This window comes from Propithecus coquereli, unplaced genomic scaffold (assembly GCF_000956105.1).
Source record: "Propithecus coquereli isolate 6110/MARCELLA unplaced genomic scaffold, Pcoq_1.0 Scaffold578, whole genome shotgun sequence".
In the NCBI taxonomy this organism is placed as follows: Eukaryota; Metazoa; Chordata; class Mammalia; order Primates; family Indriidae; genus Propithecus; species Propithecus coquereli.
Genome location: NW_012151707.1, coordinates 773262 through 791364, shown reverse-complemented (window position 1 = coordinate 791364; position 18103 = coordinate 773262). Strand labels below are relative to the sequence as shown.

Below are 18103 nucleotides of genomic sequence, written 5' to 3'. Positions count from 1 at the left end.
CTGGCAGGTCCGCGTGCCCACCCTGCCTAGCCCGGCCCCTGCTGCAGTACCGCCCGAGGGCCGGAGCGCCCAGCCCGAAGGCTGTAGCTGCGTCCCGGGAGGTCCCACCGGGGGGTGGAGACGTACTGCAGGTGCAAAGACGCGCGGCGGAGCCGGACCCTGCCCCCACCCGCTCCCAGGCCGCCCGCACCGACCCCTCCCCCTCCACGGGAACTCCCACCGAGTGCGGCCCCGGGCCGGAGAAGGGGGCGGCGGCGGGGCCAGCAGGGCTCTGCGGGGCTCGGCCGGGCCGCACGTGCGCGCCCTCCCGGGCGGGGGAGTCCCCGGGCGAGCACGTGCCGCGGCGCGCGGGGGGCGGGGAGTCCCGCGGACGCCTTCATTACTGCTGCTGCCGCCGCGGCCGCCGCTGCCTCTTCCTTCCTCCTGCGTCGTACCCTCCTCGGCCCGGGCGGGGGGCTTCGCGCGCCGAGCTCGGCCGGGCCGGGCGCTCCGGGAGGCGGGCGCTCCAGGTGGCGGCGGCGGCCGCGACGGTGGTGGCGGCGGCGGCGCGGGCCGGGAAACTTTGCCCCTTTGTGCGCTCCGCCCCGGAGGCGGCGGGCAGGTCGGTGCAGTCGGTGCCTTTCCGGCTCCGGAGTGGGGGAGGGGCGGCGGGGAGGCGTGGGGGGGCCCGGGACCGCCGGGGGGGCAGCTACTTTGTTGCGGGGGACCGGGCGAGGGTGCTACGGGTCACAGTGTAGCGGAGCCGTGCGGGGGCGGCGGGGCGGGGCGGGGGCTGCGGAGCCGCCGGAGCCGAGCCGCGGAGGCCCCAGAACAAAGGAGCCCGAGCGGCGGCGCGCGCACGGCCCGGCCCGCGGCTCGAGCGCGCCCCCCTCCCCGCGCCCCCTCGGCCGCGCGGGCAGCCCTCCCCCGTCGGGCCGGCTGTCCGCGCTCCGGCCGCGGGCGCGGCTGGGCGGCGGGCGGGGGCTGCCGCTGGGCGCGCCCCCACCTCCAGGCCGCTTCCGTGCCGGGGGCGCCGGGGCAGCCCCGCCGAGCGAGGCTCTCAGCAAACTTTATTTTGAAAGCTCTGCTCCCTCGGCGAGGGCCCAGCGGCCTGCAGTGAGGGGTGTGTGGGGGAATTTTGGTGAAACTTTCACAAGCGGGTGGTGGTGGAGCAGAGGGCAACTTTCTCGGAAATCTCACCTTGACCACCCCGTGAGTTCGTTGTCCAGGCCCCTCAGGACCCCATCAGGCCTAGGCTACCTCCCTCATGGGTGCCGGGCGCGTCCTGCCTGAGGTGCTGGGCAGGACTTCATTTGAGCAATCCCCTTCTTTTCCCCCATTTCCTCTTCCCAGAAGCAGGAAGAGGTAACACGTGAAAGTTGTCCCTGAGCACTGAGTGATGCGCTTCCCCTTTCTCTCTCTCTTTCAGGCAGCGCTGCCTTCTCCATCATCCTGACCCTGGAGGAGAAATACCAGGAGAACTCCTCACCCTACCCTGCCCCAGCCACACACCCACCTGCTCACCTCATGCCTGGGTTCAGGGTGGGTGAGGGTGAAGAACCCACTCAGCCAAGATGATCCTTTTTCTGGGGGCTGCTGCCGGTGTCCTCCCCCAGATCCTGGGCCCCAGCAGGTGGGAGAGTGGCCCCCTACGGAGCCCTATCAGACTGCTGCAGAGGAGGTGAAGAGGGGTGGAGAAGAGGCACCCACCTGGGAGACTGAAGCTACTTCATTCTTCATTTCTGTAGGCTCTTGACTGTTTTAGGAAAGAAGGACCTGTTGGTGGCCTTTGCCGGCAGCAGGATATTGGACTGTGGTTCTGCCCCGGCACCTATGCCCCCACCTCTGGCAGCATCATGAGCCAGTTTCAGGTGCCCCTGGCGGTCCAGCCAGACCTGCCTGGCCTTTATGACTTTCCTCAGGGCCAGGTGATGGTAGGGGGCTTCGCGGGGCCTGGGCTCCCCATGGCCAGGAGTGACCCCCAACTCCGAGGGGGCGGAGATGGGCGAAAGAAACGGAAACGGTGTGGTACTTGTGAGCCCTGCCGGCGGCTGGAAAACTGCGGGGCTTGCACTAGCTGTACCAACCGTCGCACACACCAGATCTGCAAACTGCGCAAGTGTGAGGTGCTGAAGAAAAAAGTGGGGCTTCTCAAGGAGGTAAGCTGGCCCTTGCTAAGCTACCCTTTGCCTTCCTTGAGGGCGCTGTAATAACTGGAGTCTTGTTAAAGGCTGTCCGGTTAAGCCCATTCTCCCGTTTTTGATCCTTTTGGTCCAGCTTTCAATAGCAGTGTAACTGACGTTGGAAGCTGGTTTGGGTTCCTTTGCAGGGCTAACCATTGTATGAGAGTAACCGGGTTGCAGAGGGCTCTGAGCTAGCACTCTCATCTCTGATGTTGCATTTGATGTCTAGCTTTATCTCTAGAAGTTTCTTGTCCTGCTGCTTGAAGCTTCACATGTTGTATTTCAACGTCACACTAATGCTTGGGCGACTTGGGCAGTGATGGTGTCAGATAAGGGACGGAGGCTAATGGATTTGGAGAGAGCTCTAGAATGACAGGGTGGTTTTATGCTTTCCTGATGGAGTGGGACATTTCCCTAAATCTTTTCTTGGATACCATTGTTTTTCTCAGACGGCAAGGGAGCCAGTCGAAACTGGGAATTTAGTGAGAAACCCATGATTTGGGTTCCCAAATGTACTGAGTACTACTTGAAGTCAAAGACTTTTTATCTGTGTTCTAAGGACCTGGCACAGTTCCTTGGCAGGTAGTAGGTACTCAGATACTAATTGCACGAATGAATGATGTACTTTTGAGATGCTGTCAATCTCAGGGAGGAGTACTCCCTTTATTCGGGGGGGGCATCAGGGTAGAAGAAGGGAGGAGTTGGGATGAGAGCAACCGGAGCGGGGGTGAGAGGGAAAGGAAGAGATAGTGACCCTGCATTGGCCGACTTTCCCTTCCATTCTGGTGGCGGACTGCTGACTTGAGGTTGGTGGCAGCCGCGACAGCGGAGAGTTGGCAGAAGCAGGGACTAGCGAAGTTGAGCAGTTTAGGAGGAGTGGTGTAAGCGGCTGAGGTTGCTCCAGGCAGCAGAATTGGCGCTGGACAGAGACGGAGGCCTGCGCTGTTTGCAGGGCTCCCCCGGCTCTGCCACTCATTTGTCCAAGGGCCCAGCCAACTCAGGTCCCCTGTCTGCGCTCGTCTTCCCCTTGGGAGTTGTACTTGATGTCTTTCGAAGCCCCTTCTAGCTGGGCTGGGAACGGCTGTGCTTCTGAGGGCTGGGGCACCTGTGGCTGCAATGGCCTGGCAGCTCGCGCTCAGGGTTTCCCTGACCGCTGAGTGCAGAGCTGTGCCTCAGGCTGGTGGGCCTGTGGGCCTGTGGTCCTGTGGCTAGGAAGAAAGATCCAGGTGTTAGGGGCAGGGAAGTGGGGTTGCTGGATGTTTCTGCCCCTTGTCACCTTCTCTTGACCACTCCCTGTGGAAGCTGTATGTCACGACCCCGGGAGTGCAGACTGGGAGCCCTGTTTTCACTGTCTCTGATTAAAGCGGACATCTGGATCACATCTGCAGCTCCCCACCCCAGCCCCGGAGGCAGTGTCCAGCCTATTTATGTTGCTGGTGTTGGGGGGGAGTTAGCATTCTGCTGGCCCTGTGCCCTGTGGGTCACTATTGAAAGGAGGCGGGACCAGGGACACGCTTTACTTCTGGGCATGAGATCTGGTGTGTTGGTATAAGGAGGACCTGCCTAGTCTACTTCATAAAGCTTGATTCCTTTGCTTCCTTCTTTCTAGCGTTCCTTTTTTTCCCCACCCACTTCATCTCAGTTCCTCTTATAATCAAAACCGAGGGGTAAGGACGTTGAGTTTTCTGGGCTAAATGTTCCTGGAACCAGTGGCCCTTGTGTACAGTGTTTAAGTGCCTCTGTTGGCAACAGCTGGGCATACCTGCGTGAAAGGGGCTGGGAGCAAGGCCGGGGCCCTGTCATCCTTGTGTGTAAGCTGCCGGGTGGTCTTGGTTAAGATACTGTGGGTCTGGATTGGCTGATGGTTGGAGCAATCCCTCTGAGAGATGTCTGCATCCCCGTGGACCTTGCCATGGCCTGCTGCCCCGTGTAGGCCCCCAGGGTTGCATAGGATGCGGCTGGATGGCCTGTCCGGGTGCACACACTGATCTGTACTGTGGAGTAGTGCTGGCACACGGTGGAGTTCTCCGTTTTTGGAGAAACAGTGAAAAGGAGACAATGGGGTGAGTTTTTTCATAAAGTTAACTTTCTTTGACTTATAGAGCAGTACTTTCTTCTAAGGATAGATCCTTTTTACTTCTGAATGTTTAAAATGTGTTTTCTTTTATGACGTGAACGCATTGATAGAAAGCAGATCTTTTTTTTTTTTTTTTTTTCCAAGGCCGGGCACAGTTACTCATGCCTGTAATCCCAGCCCTTTGGGAGGCCAAGGTAGGAGGATAACTAGAGGCCCAGGAGTTCAAGACCAGCCTGGGCAACATAGTGAGACCCCCCCCATCTCTACAAAAAAATAGAAAAAATTAGGGCATGGTGGTGCATGCCTGTAGTCCCAGCTACTCAGGAAGCTGAGGCAGGGGCATTGCTTGAGCCCAGGAGTTGGAGGCTGCAGTGAGCTATGATTGTGCCACTGCACTCTTGCCCAGGTGACAGTGCAACAAAAAATGTCTTGGTAAAATACAAAATGTTAACTGGTGTCTGTTTCCACAATTCTTTTTTTTTATTGGTCCATGAAAGTTGAAAGCCTGGGAGCCACTGTCCAGGCTACACTACATTTAATGGGCATATCTCTGGCATAGTTGCTAAGCTGAGACATGCATGAGGGACTACCTGAGTGGCTGCGCTCCGAGGACAGGCTTAGTATTTAGCTGCTGCTGGGGACTGCCAGGAGTTAACCATTAGATCGTAGCAGCCATGTAGTAGAGGGAACATGTCCCAGGATTGTGGAAGTTGTTGTTTTGGCCCTGACTCTTCAGGTAGGGCAGGATGTGGCATCTTAGGAGCCTCTTGGAAGTGAGACCATGTACTTGCATCTCTGCTCCCTGACATTTCCTCTCTGTGAGAGTGGTGCTGCAGCTTTGAGCACCCTTTCCTTACTTCTACCCTTTCTTCATCTCTCCTAGCTGCCTTTGGAGCTACCTTTGAGCTCTCTGCTGACAGCTGCTTTGAAAAGGAGGGAAGATTATCTTGGGCTTTCCATATTCCTTGCTCCTCACTCTTTCCCAGTGGGCTTGGGCCAGTGTGCAGGGAATCCAGCTACTTAGAGAAGAGTAGCATTTTAAGATGAAAGACAGGTCCCCATCGGCACTGGTGACTGCTTCTCTGGGTCCTGATGTGAGGTTGGAGCAGGTTGGCAGTATCTGTAGGTAACCCACCTGAAGGGGTTCACTCCTGTACTGTGGTCTTCCTTCCCAGTTCCAGGAAGGATTTAGATCCTAGGCTGATGTTGAGGCTGTTGGATTTCACATTCTTTTTCGCTGAGTGGTGGCTTGGTAGCGCAATGAAGATGGCTGATTAGAAAAGTAGGATTCGGTGAGCGTGGAGGCACAGTAGGGCTCAGAACTGAAACTGAGTGCTGTGTCTGTACTGTCTTGGGCAACCCCAGTGCTTGATCTCTTCAGCTTTGGTTTTCAGTTGTAAGATGGGCTAACCCTTCTTTGTAGGGTTGTTGTGAGGATTAAGTGAGATAAAATATACATAATGTCTGGCACATAATAGGTAATCAATACATGGTGACAAAACATTTCTGGAATGTTTAGAAAAGAATTGATCCTCATGCATAACAACTGTGCATTAGTCAGTCTCTGTGTTGTAAAGATGCGATACAAATTAAACGTTTATCTGAATACCCATGTCTTTGGAAGAACTGTGGGACAGAACCACAGGGCCAGGTGGAGGGAGGAGTTTGCCACCTCTTTGCAGGGGCATAAGGCTGGACACTGAGGAGCAAGGAGCCACTATGGCCCTGGGCCTGACTGAAAAGATGCCCATGAGTGAGGGAAGTAAATAAATGATAGAGGAGGAGAAGAACCCTTTATGAAGAAAAACTTGTATAGAAAAAGGTACACCTAAGGTTGGAAGCATGGCTGAGAACATTATGGGTGAAAATGAGAGACATGAAAAGCTACACGGTGTGAGAACACTTTCTAACTCTCGGCCAAGTGGACTTAGTGGCAGAAATAGATTTCTTTGCCAGATTTGAGACAAGCTTCTTTGGAATTTGGGGTCTTTGGACAGTATCAGAACACCTGATGAATCCTTGCCCAGCCTACTGGGAGTTGTCTTGCTGAAGAGAGAGGCTGCGAGGGGAGGGATGCTTGCAGGTGGGCCCCAGTTCCCAGCAGGGAAGGGAGAATTGCCTGGGGAAGTAGAGTGATGAGAGCCTTCAGAGAAAGGGACCCCACCTTAGCATTTGTGAAGCCTGAGAGAATGCTGGGCAAGGGGAAGTGTTTACTGTAGATCTTAGAAAATTGTCTTTCAAGCAGTTTTTAACCCCATAGCCAAAGACTAAAAGGGAAGTTGGGTGGGTGGGGGGAGTGAGTGGAGCAATAAGTTTGGTTTTTAAAAAGGAAGTGCAGACAGAACAGTCATGAATGGTGGCCTCACGAGGAAGGTAGTGGAAGGACTGAACCGTCTGTGTGGCTGCCTGGGCTGCTCTATCATAAGTGCAGGTGGTAAAAGGCCATGCTCCTTATGTGAAGGGGGTACGTGGCACAGAGGGCAGATTCAGGAGTGGTCTGAGCCCCTGAGAGCAGCATAGGGAAGTCCAGTGCCCAGAATGTGCTGAAGCTGGTGGATACTGCTCATGACAACGTCTTTTTTTTTTTTTTTTTTGAGACAGAGTTTCACTCTCTCGCCTGGGCTAGAGTACCGTGGCATCAGCCTACCTCACAGCAACCTCAAACTCCTGGCCTCAAGTGATCCTCCTGCCTCAGCCTCCTGGGGTAGTTTGAACTACAGGCATGTGACACCATGCCCGGCTAATTTTTTCTATTTTTACTTGTTTGGCTAATTTCTTTCTATTTTTAGTAGAGACGTGGTCTCATTCTTGCTCAGGCTGGTCTCGAACTCCTGAGCTCAAGCAATCCTCCTGCCTTGGCCTTCCAGAGTGCTAAGATTACAGGCGTGAGCCACCGCGCCCGGTCATGACAACGTCTTTTATATATTCCTAGCAAGAACCAGAAGGAAGAGGCAGGCTCATAACTTTGGGGAGATACCTAGGGACAGAGAGAGTGAGCAGCCATTGGGTCGCTGTCATGTTAGAAGGTATAAGTTGGGAACCGAGAGCCAGGCAGCTACCTTACCTGAGTCTGAGTCTTTTGGTCCCTACAGAACACCTTCAGATGTGCTCTCAGCATCTCAGTCATTCTGGAATTATGATAATTAAAAGATGGCCAAAAGACCAGAGGTGGGCAAAAAGTCCCACTTCTGAAAGATTTTGGAAATTATAAACACAAGTTTGATGTCAGTTTTTGACAGTTCTAGAACAGATTAACAATCTTCCTTATGTGAAGATTGTGGTGGTGAAAAAGGTGGTTTGTGAGACTTTAGAAAGGCAAGTGTAAACTTTGGGGGTCCCTGTGGTTCTTTATAAAGCAGCATAGTCAATATGACATATCTGGACTTACGCAAATAAGTGATGGTATCTCCTGCCATACAGATGAGAGGTACAGTTTTTGACTTAAAGTCGTCCTAAAAGGAGAGCACCAATGACTACCCTGTTCAGTCTTTTTATCAACTGTGTAGGTCAGGCTTCCACATTGGAATCACCTGGAAAACTTAAAGGAGCAACAAACCAGTGTCTGGGTCCTAAACCCTATTCTGATTTAGTTGATCTTAGGTGGACCAAATTGGCCTTGGGGCTCCCCAGGTGTATCTAATGTGTAGTTAGCATGGAGACCCTCTGGTGCGGATGAGAGTCTGAGGCGATGGGCACCTACTGGACTCTGCTATTGCAAATTGCTCACCTGAATCTTGGGGCACCTGAATAGTTCACAGCCTCACTTCCACCTTGCTACTCAGGGCCCAGCAGCATCGGCACCACCTGAGAGCTTGTTAGAACTGCAGAATCTCCAGCCCTACCGAATCAGAATTTGCACTTGAACCAGATCCCCGGGTGATTTGTATGTCCGTGAGAGTTTGAGGAGCTGGTCCATAGCACTTCTGTGACTAGAGAGGGGGACAGAAATCAGTCATGATGAACAGCCAGAGAATTCCAGTTGCCTTCCAGGGTAAAGAGGACGACCCAACCCATTTCTTTACCCTGTAAGCCAGGGAGACAAGACCCTCTTGAGACTTATTCCATGTTTATTCTTCTGGAATTTGTTTCCTTCTAGTCTAGCGAGTTATCAGTAAAACCTTTTAGGAACTTGTGTGTTTGTTCTTAGGACAGTGAGGAGAGGGCTCTCAGATGTTGGTCACTAGCACCTGATTCAGGAGGTTGGAGCCCCATGAGAGTAGTAGATGGTGCTGGTTCTGCAGAGGGGTGTGTCCGTGGAATCTTGGGTCTCATGGAAGGGTCTGGAGGCTTATGGAGCAGAAGGGATGTGTGTTCTTTCTCTATCCCTTTACTTAAAAAAGGGGATATGTGTGCCCTTTTTGTGTGAGATGTAGATAGTAGGTGTGTCAGAGCGGTGGGGGGTGGCGGTGGTGGTGGTGCAGCTACTAAGTTGCATGATAGAACAAGGGGTTACAGTGAGCCGTAGCAAGACTCTGGGATTTAATCAGGGTAAATGCAAAGTCCTGTACTTGTTTTATAAAAGAAATATATGAATCCTGGCTTCCTAGCAGGTAGAAAGAACTGAAAACTTTAAAAAGAATATGAACAGCCTATCTTGAAATCTGTCAGAGTGGTCACATGTGGGACAATTGAAGGAAACAGGGCTGTTCAGCTTGCTAATGAGTAGAGAAACACAGGCTAAGGCAAATCTTGTGTGCAGGAGGAGGTCAGTTCCTTCATGCGCAGGAGTACGCAGAAGTTTTATTAGTGAGTGAAAGTTATTAGTAGGCTGACTGAACTCATGTTAGAAAAAAGAATTTTCTAACATTTACAGCTGTTCCAACGCTGAAGAGTTAGCTCTGGGAGGTCCTGTGTTCCCTGTGCTTGCACGTGTCTGGGTGCTGACCAGGAATGTTATGAGGGTGCCCTTTGTGAGGGGGGCGCGTATTTGGTGGTCTCTTGCTAAGACTATGTAAAGTATGGTATCAGGTCTATTTTCATATTCCTTAGATGACTACACTGCAGAAGAAACATCTATCTTAGGCCACAACATTTTTGGTCAAGTTCTAGACTTAATGTTAGACCTAATTCTCAGGAGTATTGTCAGGAGTATTCATGACTTCCGTGTATTTAAGAATCATGCTCTACCTGAGCTGTCTAATATGATAGCTGTCAGTCACACATGGCTATTTAAATTTAAATTAATTTAAATTACATTCAGTAACTCAGTCACACTGGTCACCTTTCAAGTGATTGCCAGCCACATGTGGTTAGTGGCTCGTGTATTGGACAGCGCAGTGCAGATAGACAACATTTCTACTGCTGCAGGAAGTTCTGTTGGACAGTGCTGCAAGCTGCAGAGTGTCCTGTGTGGTACCTGAACCCTCACCTAGGCCTCTCTCCAGGTTGGGGAAATATGTGCTAGGTTGGCTGCCATCTAGGATTTTTGGTTTAGGATCCTGGCCCCTAAGCCAGGGTAAGTGGTGAGGTCTGTGGAAGTGGACAGTACTTTTCTGGGTTCTGACCCATTGCAAAGCTCATTGCTTCTCCTTGAAGGCACAGGCTGGGTTTTACTTATCTGCTGTGGGGGAAAGAATAGCAACAGAGTGAGGTGTGGCCGTCCACCCACAGGCTCTCTGGGGATCCTTAGCGAGGGGTGGGGGGGGAATGACTCCTCCCCACCTGCAGCCTTGAGTAGCAGCCCTGGAGAACCTTGTTCATGTGGATTTCCAGCCCCAAACTTACTTCATGGGCCCCACGCAGAGCCATCCCCTGTCTGTCTTGGGTCGTCTTGTTCTGGAGAAGGTAGTGTGGCGACTGGGTGGGTTGGAAGACCACATCCTGGGTCTCAGCAGTTGTCACTTATTCCCTGCCCCATTCCTCATCACTTCTTTACCACTCCCTCGTGGAATGAGGGCAGAAGGCTCAGGAAGAGAGAAGATAATGGAAAGGAATGAGACCCCTTTATCTTCCTTCTGAGCCTGGGGGGCTGTTTCTGGGAGAGTCCTTTAGGGTTGCTTTGGGCTTCTGCCTGAGGCTGCTGTCACACCCGGAATGGGGAAACCCTTTGGTGGCCTTGTCTCCTGCCATTTGCATAAAAAATCTGATAACCTGAGTTTTTATTAATCACTGAGGGGAGTCGGGGGAGAAAGCCAGCAGCCCAGTGTGGATAACTGGCTGGCTTTCAGGTGACCACAGGTCTGGGGATTGCTTGCTTACTTCAGGTACCATCAGGCTGGAGTGCTCTTGGGTGGCTCTATTACTGCACTGGTGGCTCTGAGCTGTACAAATTCCAACACTGCTGTGTTCCACCTCCCCCACACCTAACTGGGAAGTTAGTGGCTAAAACAATGCACTTCCCACTGCCGTTAGAGCAGCAATTGTAGCTTCTCAGAATGGAAGGAGAGTTGCATTGGATAGAGTCATTTGAGGGCATTGGCTAGACTTTGAGTGTCCTCATAACCCTCTGCCCTCCTAATTAGTGATGGGGAAAGCCTCAGGAAGGAGGTGTGGAGATACTGGGTCAAAAACAAGTAACAAAGTACTGGACTAGAGTTTGTTCAACCTCCCAGCCATTCTTGTGGTTAGGCTATCTCCTGTCTTATTTCTTTTCTCTGGTCTTACTTTTATTGATCTGCCCTTTAAGGGTAAGCTCTGGGTGCCCCAGTTCCCTTAAGGATGCTGGGAATGACCCTGAGCCCCAGAGGAGCGTGGGATGGCAGCCTTATGTGAGGGCTGGGTCCTGTCTGTATTGTGTTCACGCTGCAGGACGGGCTGGGTGCAGTGTATGTGGGGGTGTCGAGGGGCAGTGGGAGAAGAGCTGGTGCTAGGAGGACAAGGGGGAGAGACACCTTCCTGGTATGTTTCCTGGGTCCTAGGACCTATAAAGTCCCTTGTATTGGAGGAGGGCAGCTCCTCTCTTCTGGTGCTGCTTCAGTTTCCAGAGGAAGAACACCATCTGCTTTGACCTGTGGACGTGCAAGTTGCCTTCCTGGCCCCATTCAGCACACTTTGCCTGCGACTGGCTGTTTGTAAGGTGCCACGCTGAGCCTGAGCTGCTGGTAGGAGTGGGAAGCATCAACTCTGTCCTTAATGAGCTCACTGTGTGGGGAGGGAGACAAGTGCTGAAACAAATAATTACAGTACAGTCTGGTAGGGCTATGAGGGAGTGATGCCTTGAGGGCAGAGACTGGCCCTAGTCACCTTTTAGCCGGGAAGGGAAGGAACATGTGTTGAGAATTTCATTGTAGTGAGATGTGCAGGATGGGAGGGACTTCCAGGAGGAGGGAAGTGTCTCCCCAAATCTGCAGTGTGTAGAAATGCTTTTTGAATGCTTGTGGCTGGTGGCAGGGGTGTGGAAGGACTCAGACAGACTTCTGAGTGCCACCTGAGGATCCTTGAGATGGAAGGTTGGATGATTTGTGTTAATTCCTCTTGGAAGTCTTCTGCTGGGACTGCCTTCAGGTTTCTGAACTGCTTAGCATCCATGTCCCACCTTCTCAACAGCATACGGTCCCTTGTCATTTGCTTGGATCCTGGAACATGTGGTGGCCCAACACTGTTGAATTGGGGGAAAGGAGACCCTGATGAGGTTCCCAGAATATAAGACCTTCTCACTAGCATCTAGGAAGGGACGCGAGGTATAGGCAGAGTGACGACTGCTGCCTTGTCAGCATGGGATGCCCCGAGTGCATTCTTTTTTTTTGGTGTGGAAGCATGAGGATGGAATTGTTGGCTGGCTCTGACCCATTTCCCTCGGACATCGCTGGGTGCCTTGGTTCAGTCTGGTTTTGTTCCATCTGCAAGGAGGAGCATCTTTTCTTCTGCTGCTGTTGCTGCTCCTCCTCGGCTTCCTCCTCCCCCAGATTGCCGTTGACACAGACTTCCGCTGCCAAAGCTAATTGTGAGGCCTGATCAGTGAATGAAGGCAAAGGCAGTTCCCATGACAACCGCAAAGAGTTTCAAATATAGGGGATGATGTGTGTGATGGGCGGCAATTACTTGGGTGGAAATTGATGCGTGGACACCAGGGACTTCAAACATAGGCTCTGAAGGTGGAGGGGGTGTTGGGTTTTTTTTTGGCAGGATCCTTTGTGTGATGGAGAGGGAAGGAGGTCACAGACTTCCCTCATGGTTGATTCCAAGTGCCTTCAGCGCGTGAACGTTGGGCACAACCCCACAAGGGCTTTGGAGAAGCACGACTCCAGTGATTCTGGTTGGAGATGCAGGACAAACATACAGAGACAAATACCAGTGTCAAGTGTCAAATGAGAAATGTTAGAAGTGCTGCAGGCTGGCAGAGGGCTGGGGTAACTGGAGAAGGCTTCCTGGAGGAAGCAGGACTTGAACTGAGCTTTGAAGTAAAGCCCTGTGGAGAGTGACCTCATTCAGGACACACAAGCCATGGTGAGGGAGGATGAGAAGCCTGTCTTCCTCTACCCTCTGCCTGCTCTAGAAGAGGTAGGTGGATATGAAAATTGTAGAACTACACAGAGCAGATGAGACTGTACCATGCAAGGGAGAGGGTGGTGAGAACTCTGTCCAGTCATTTTCTGGCTATGTGACCTTGGACAAGGTGCTTAGCCTCTCTGTATCCCAATTTCTCCATCTGTAAAATGGGCATGAATAGTTCCTCTCTCATTGGTTTGTTCTGAGAATTAAATAAGGTACGGTACATCATGCTGCAGGTGTGGGGCCTGACATGGGGTTGGTGCTTGGTTGATGCTCTTGCAAATCACCCTGGATATGTGTCTGGATGTGTCTGCATTCCCTGGTCTTTGTATAACTGTGTGGCATCTGGCCTGTGGATATCTGTGTTCCTGAGGTTCTTGGTGTTGGGGCATTTTGTGTGTCCTAAAAGCGGGTGAATCCATTCACCTCTTCCCAGTGGGGAGGACTGTGGCCCCATTCCTCCTGCTGGGAGTGCAGTGGAGACTGAGGGTCATGATGGAAGATGTCGGGGGACCCTTGGCCCCCATGCAGAGGGGTCCCAGGTACCTCTGGGTTGATCACTGTGAAGCCTGAAATGTAGAAAAAGGGACAGATAGAAATGGGAAGAAGGTCAGGTGGGGGAGAGTGTCCTGGCTGGAGGCAGGGTGGCCCTGGCATGCGCCTCTGTGACTCCTTCAAGCCCTGGCGTTCCAGGTGCCTCAGAAAAGGGAACAAGGCCAGGGTGAGATGGGGACAAAAGCAGGTGGACTGCCTTGGGGACCTGGGGTAGCTGAGGCTGCTAGAGGGCAGGGTGGAGTTGGCAAGGCTGAGTTAGCATGGTGAGATGGGTTGAGCAGGGATGGGGGTGGGAACTTGGCTCTGTGGCTCCTGCGGGCTGGTAAGGAAGATGTGTGCCGGCTGAACAAGTCTGGGACTTGGCTACAGTTCAGACATGGCAGGTCCTGCCCTTCCAGGAGCAGGTGTCTCCCGGATCCTTGGGGACCTCAGAGAGAAGGCCTACCAAGAGAGTGGCCTCCGCATCTCAGTGTCCCAGTGTCTGTCCCCCTGCTTCTCCACCCTCCTTGTGTAGAAACTCAGCTCAGCACATTCCAGCTCTGCAGAGCCTAGTAAAGTGGGGAAGACAGGGCCCCTGCTCACGTGGGGAGGACTGCCATATAAATAAATAACTGTACTTCACTGTGACTGGTGCCCTGGAAGAGGCAGTACGCTGAGAGGAGTGGGTGATGCTTGGTGTTGGTGATCTGAGAAATGCAGAGGGGAGGCAATGTTTGGATTAAGCCTTGCACCACATTAGCTTGCCAGGTGGGGGAGGTGGAGAGGGATCCAGGCAGAAGGAGCAGCATCAGGAAATCTCTGAGGTAGGAAAGCATTACTGTTCTCAGATCCACAGCCTTAAAGGGAAGTGGTCAAGTTCAAGTGACTTCTTTGTGTCTTCCTGGGGTTGGCAGAGAGAGAGGTTAGAGAATTGGAATGAGAAGGGCCAAGATTTGAATTCCAGTCTACCACTCACTAGTTGTGTTGACAGACAAGTAACATCTCTGAGCCCTTCTGTTTCCCTGTGAGAGATGAGGTTGTGTGTGGAGTAAGTCAAATGAGATGATCCTACGATGTGATTGGCACAGGGCCTGGTACTAGCAGGGGCTTGATAGACTGTGGCAGCCGGACAATTTTTAGTGCAGTGTTCATCTCTCTCATCCAGCAGCAGACTGTGGGGTAGGTGTGTGGGGTAGGGTTTTGGGGACCTGGATAAAGGAGGGACTGGGTCAAGGTAGGAGTAGAGGGGTGTAAAAGCTCAGTTGTTCACCTTGAGCCACGGCTTAGGGCACTGTTCCTTGCCATGCTTTGTCACCTGCCTCCCCTCACTGCCCTGGGAGGAGCCTAGTAGGGCTGCCCTTTGTCCCCAGGGGGAGGCAGGTGTGGGCCCTGGTTCCTCCTGCAGTCTCTCCGAAGGCAGCTCTTCCTGTTGAGTAACCCCTTGGGGCCCTGGGGAGGAGTGGGCAGTAGAAGGAATCACAGGCTCAAGGGCTCTCACACATCCTAACTACTCACATGAGTCATGTCTCCTCTCTGGCCTCAGCTTATTCATCTGTGAGAATGAGAAGCAGCACCCAGTGAGCTCTCCCCAAAATTCAGAGTGGTAGTAGCTAGCAGCACCCACAGTGTGGCAGACACTGTGCTGCGTTTCTTCACAGGAATCCTCACAACCGTATGAAGTAGCTGCTATGTGTAGTTCAATTTTACAGATGAGCAAAGAGAGGCTAAGAGAGGTAAGTTACAACCTGTCAGGCAGTGCTGGGGCCTGGAATTGGTGTGTGTGGAAGTCACCTTCCTGGAGGTGGAAGCTGTGGGTGTTCAGCTACAGGGAGGGATTCGGGGAGAGAAGGATGTGCTCAGGTAGGCCAGGAGTTCAATCCAGGAGTGGATTGCAGGGCCTTCCTCTCCCTTCTCTGTTCTTTCTCATCCTGCCCTTCCTTCAGTCTACTGGGTGTTGCAGCCTTCAAAGGCTTAGAGTCTGGAAAGCGGAAGGCCAGAGCTCTTGGGATCTGGGCCACCCTGCCTCCTCTGCCTTTCCTGGAGATGGGAAGCCCCGAGGTCTGGGGGGCCCTTGGGGTGTGGGGGTACCTCCTGTAGCCTCTCCAAGAGAGGAGAAGCCATTGGGGGTGGCGTGGGGAGGCTGTCTTGGGTGGGGTATGTTCAGGCACCAGGGGTAGTGATCCTAGAGTGAGGGTGGGTGTTTGTGTGTCTGGGGAGGGCAAAGCTGACCTGGTGAGGCTTTGAGCCACAGGAGATGTGGGCTCCTAGAAGGAGGGAGGGAGGAATAGAACTGCACAATGGTTTAGAGTATGGTTTTTAGAGGCAGACAGACCTGGCTTGGAGTCCCAGGTCTTCTGTTTTCTAGCCGTGTCACCTTGGGTAATTCGCTTCACTTGTCTCCTCATCTGCAAAATGGGGTGAACGTTCTTGTCGCCTAGGCTTTTTCGTTTTTCTTCTTCTTCGAATTGAAGGGGCTCTTGAGCCTCCTGCTCTTATCACGGCCTGGTACCGTCCTAGCTGCCGCCAGGATGATGCTGAGGTTAGAGTGGCGGAGCGGGAATCCCACCAGCGTCTGCCCTACCCGGAGGCGCAGTCTGTCATCTTTGACCCTGGAGGTGCAGAGGACGCCTTCTGGGCATTTCCCTCGGGGTCCCCGCGGGAGGAGGCGGGGGTGTCCCGGGATCCCCCAGTCTGCCAGGGATCGGCGGGCCTGGGAAGCAGCCAGCGCAGCTCGGCGGTGGCCCCCGCCTCCCGGCTGGGCAGGTCCGCGGGCGGGGGCAGGGCCGGCCGCGGGGACTGGCGGGGATTGGCTGGCGAGCGCGCCGCCCCTCGCACACCAGCCGCTCGGGCGGGGAGGGGAGCGCAGCCGGCAGCTGGCCGCCGCCTCCTCTGCAGTGCCTCCCTCCGTGCGCTCCCTCCGGCGGGGATAATGGGAGGCCCCGCCGGCCGATGCACCAGAGGAGGCCGGCCGAGGTAGGGGCGCAGGGCGAGACAGGGGCGCGGGGAGGAGCGCCGGGCACCGGACGCTGGCAGGAGGGGCAGTGTCCTCTTGGATGTCAGGAGGGTTCGAAACGAAAACAAAAACACAGTGGAAGGCGAAGGAGGCAGCTGGAGGCAGGAAGATGGTCCCTGCTATCCTTTCTTTCCCAGGCCCCCTCCCCTCCAGCGCTCCTCCTGCCCCTTCGGTGGTGCTGGGGGGTGCAGCAGAAGGACTTTGCTTCTCTCCTGGTACCAGCCTGGCTCATCCGTCTCTCTGGCTTCTTTTGCAGGTGGAAATAAAGGCTAGTGAAGGAGCCGGGCCTTGGGGACAAGGAGCTGCTGTCAAGGTACCTTGTGTGTGTGTGTGTGTATGTGTGTGTAGTGGTAGTGGTGAAGTGTTTGACTGGATTGGATAAAAATAAAGGGTCTCCTCTGGTGATCCCTTAATCTCCCACTGTGTGTATAGCAGCAGCTGAGGGGGAGGGGTGGCGGGGGTGTGGGCGGCCAATGAATTCTCAGGCCTGTGTGGGTTTTGTTTGGATTCTTTTTGCTTTCTCAGCTGGATGGTTTGGGTGCAGTTGGGGTTTGGTTTGTTGAACTGGTTTTTTTTTTTTTTTTTTAAAAGACATGCAACCCACTCCCCACCCTGCCTCTGGAAATCTCTCGAGAATGTCCCTGGCACTGTTGGTTTGCATCCAATCTGCAGAAATCCTTGGGGGGGGGAGGGTGTAAGGGGAGGGAGAATTGTGCTCTTGAGTCTGAAGCTGATAGGGTGTCATTAGTCATGCTGCTGTCACCATGGAGATGGCTGGAGAGGAGGTGGTGGGGGTGAGGATATTTTGGGTAGGGTGGGGGCTGATGCAACATCGTGACTGGGAATCCGTTGGGTGTCTGCTGTTACTCTGTGCAGCTTGGTGTCTGGGGGACTGGGAAGGGAGTGTTCCCAGGTACGTGGGAAGCAGAGAAGGGGGCACTGAGCTGCTCCTTGTGGTTGTCTGCAGGCGGGGACTGGCTTATTTGGGGCAGGGAAAGGGAGAGTCTGGTGGAGTATTGGTTATTACTAGGAAACCACAGATATTCCTACTAGGTTGGCAAGGACCTGATCAGTAGGTTTTCTTGGGCTTTGCCCCTCTTTTCAGGGCTGGGGACCTGCTGTGAGTTTGGGATTACTCAGCAGTATCCTCTGCTGGCCCAGGATGGAGAAAACAGAGTGGGAGGCGGCTCTATGTGGCTGCCTCTCAAGTCCAAGAGCAGAGAGGCTGGGAAGGAATGTGAGGACAGGTGAGCAGGGGCAGGCCATGTGGGACTTTTCCTAGTGAGGAGGAAGCCTGTTCCTGCCCCTACCTCAGCCGCCCCCTCAGCCCCAGGAGTCTTTGGGGAGCTGGGGAGACTGGTTGCTGGGTAGCAGGTGGGTGAGGTGCTAGTGTCCCCAGATGCTCTTAGTCTCTCCTCCCTGGAAATCCTCCTCCCGCCTCCTGGGAAAGCTGTGGGAAGCTCTGTGGAGGTGCTGGAAGTGGCATCCTGCCACCTCACTGACTGGGCGGGGATGCTGGCAGGGAGGGCTCTTCTTCCCCATGTGGGATGCAGGGTGGATCAGGAGGAGGCCTGGGTAGTTCCCTGATCTTGTCCCAAGGAACTTGAAGCAAGGAAGTGCTTGGGGGAGGATGTGAATTTTGCTTTTGGAGCAGCTTCCTGGAAGGAGAAGAACCAGGTGGTATCCACTTCCCTGGGGCGCTGGGTGTGCTTTGGTGAGACTGGGAGTGGTGGGTGATCGCCTGGGAAGAGGCTGCGGGGAGGCCCTGAGGCAAGCAGAGGATGGTAGATGCTGGCCATGCTGTGGGTGGGGAGGAGAGAGCAGTGAGCTCACCGCACGCCAGCTCTGACTCCACGCTCTTTTCCATGCTCCTCTCTGGAGCAGAAC

General features: G+C 53.8%; 1 protein-coding gene across 1 annotated transcript in view; it reads left to right on the top strand.

Annotated features, from left to right (window-relative positions):
* The first annotated feature begins 1609 nt into the window (after positions 1-1609).
* Positions 1610-18103, top strand: part of TET3 (tet methylcytosine dioxygenase 3) — a 106481-nt gene continuing 89987 nt past the window's right edge. The window contains exons 1-2 of the mRNA XM_012658214.1: positions 1610-2138; positions 16473-16529. Coding sequence (XP_012513668.1) covers positions 1836-2138; positions 16473-16529 — 360 coding nt within the window. The 5' untranslated portion in view covers positions 1610-1835. The remainder of the gene's footprint in view (positions 2139-16472; positions 16530-18103) is intronic.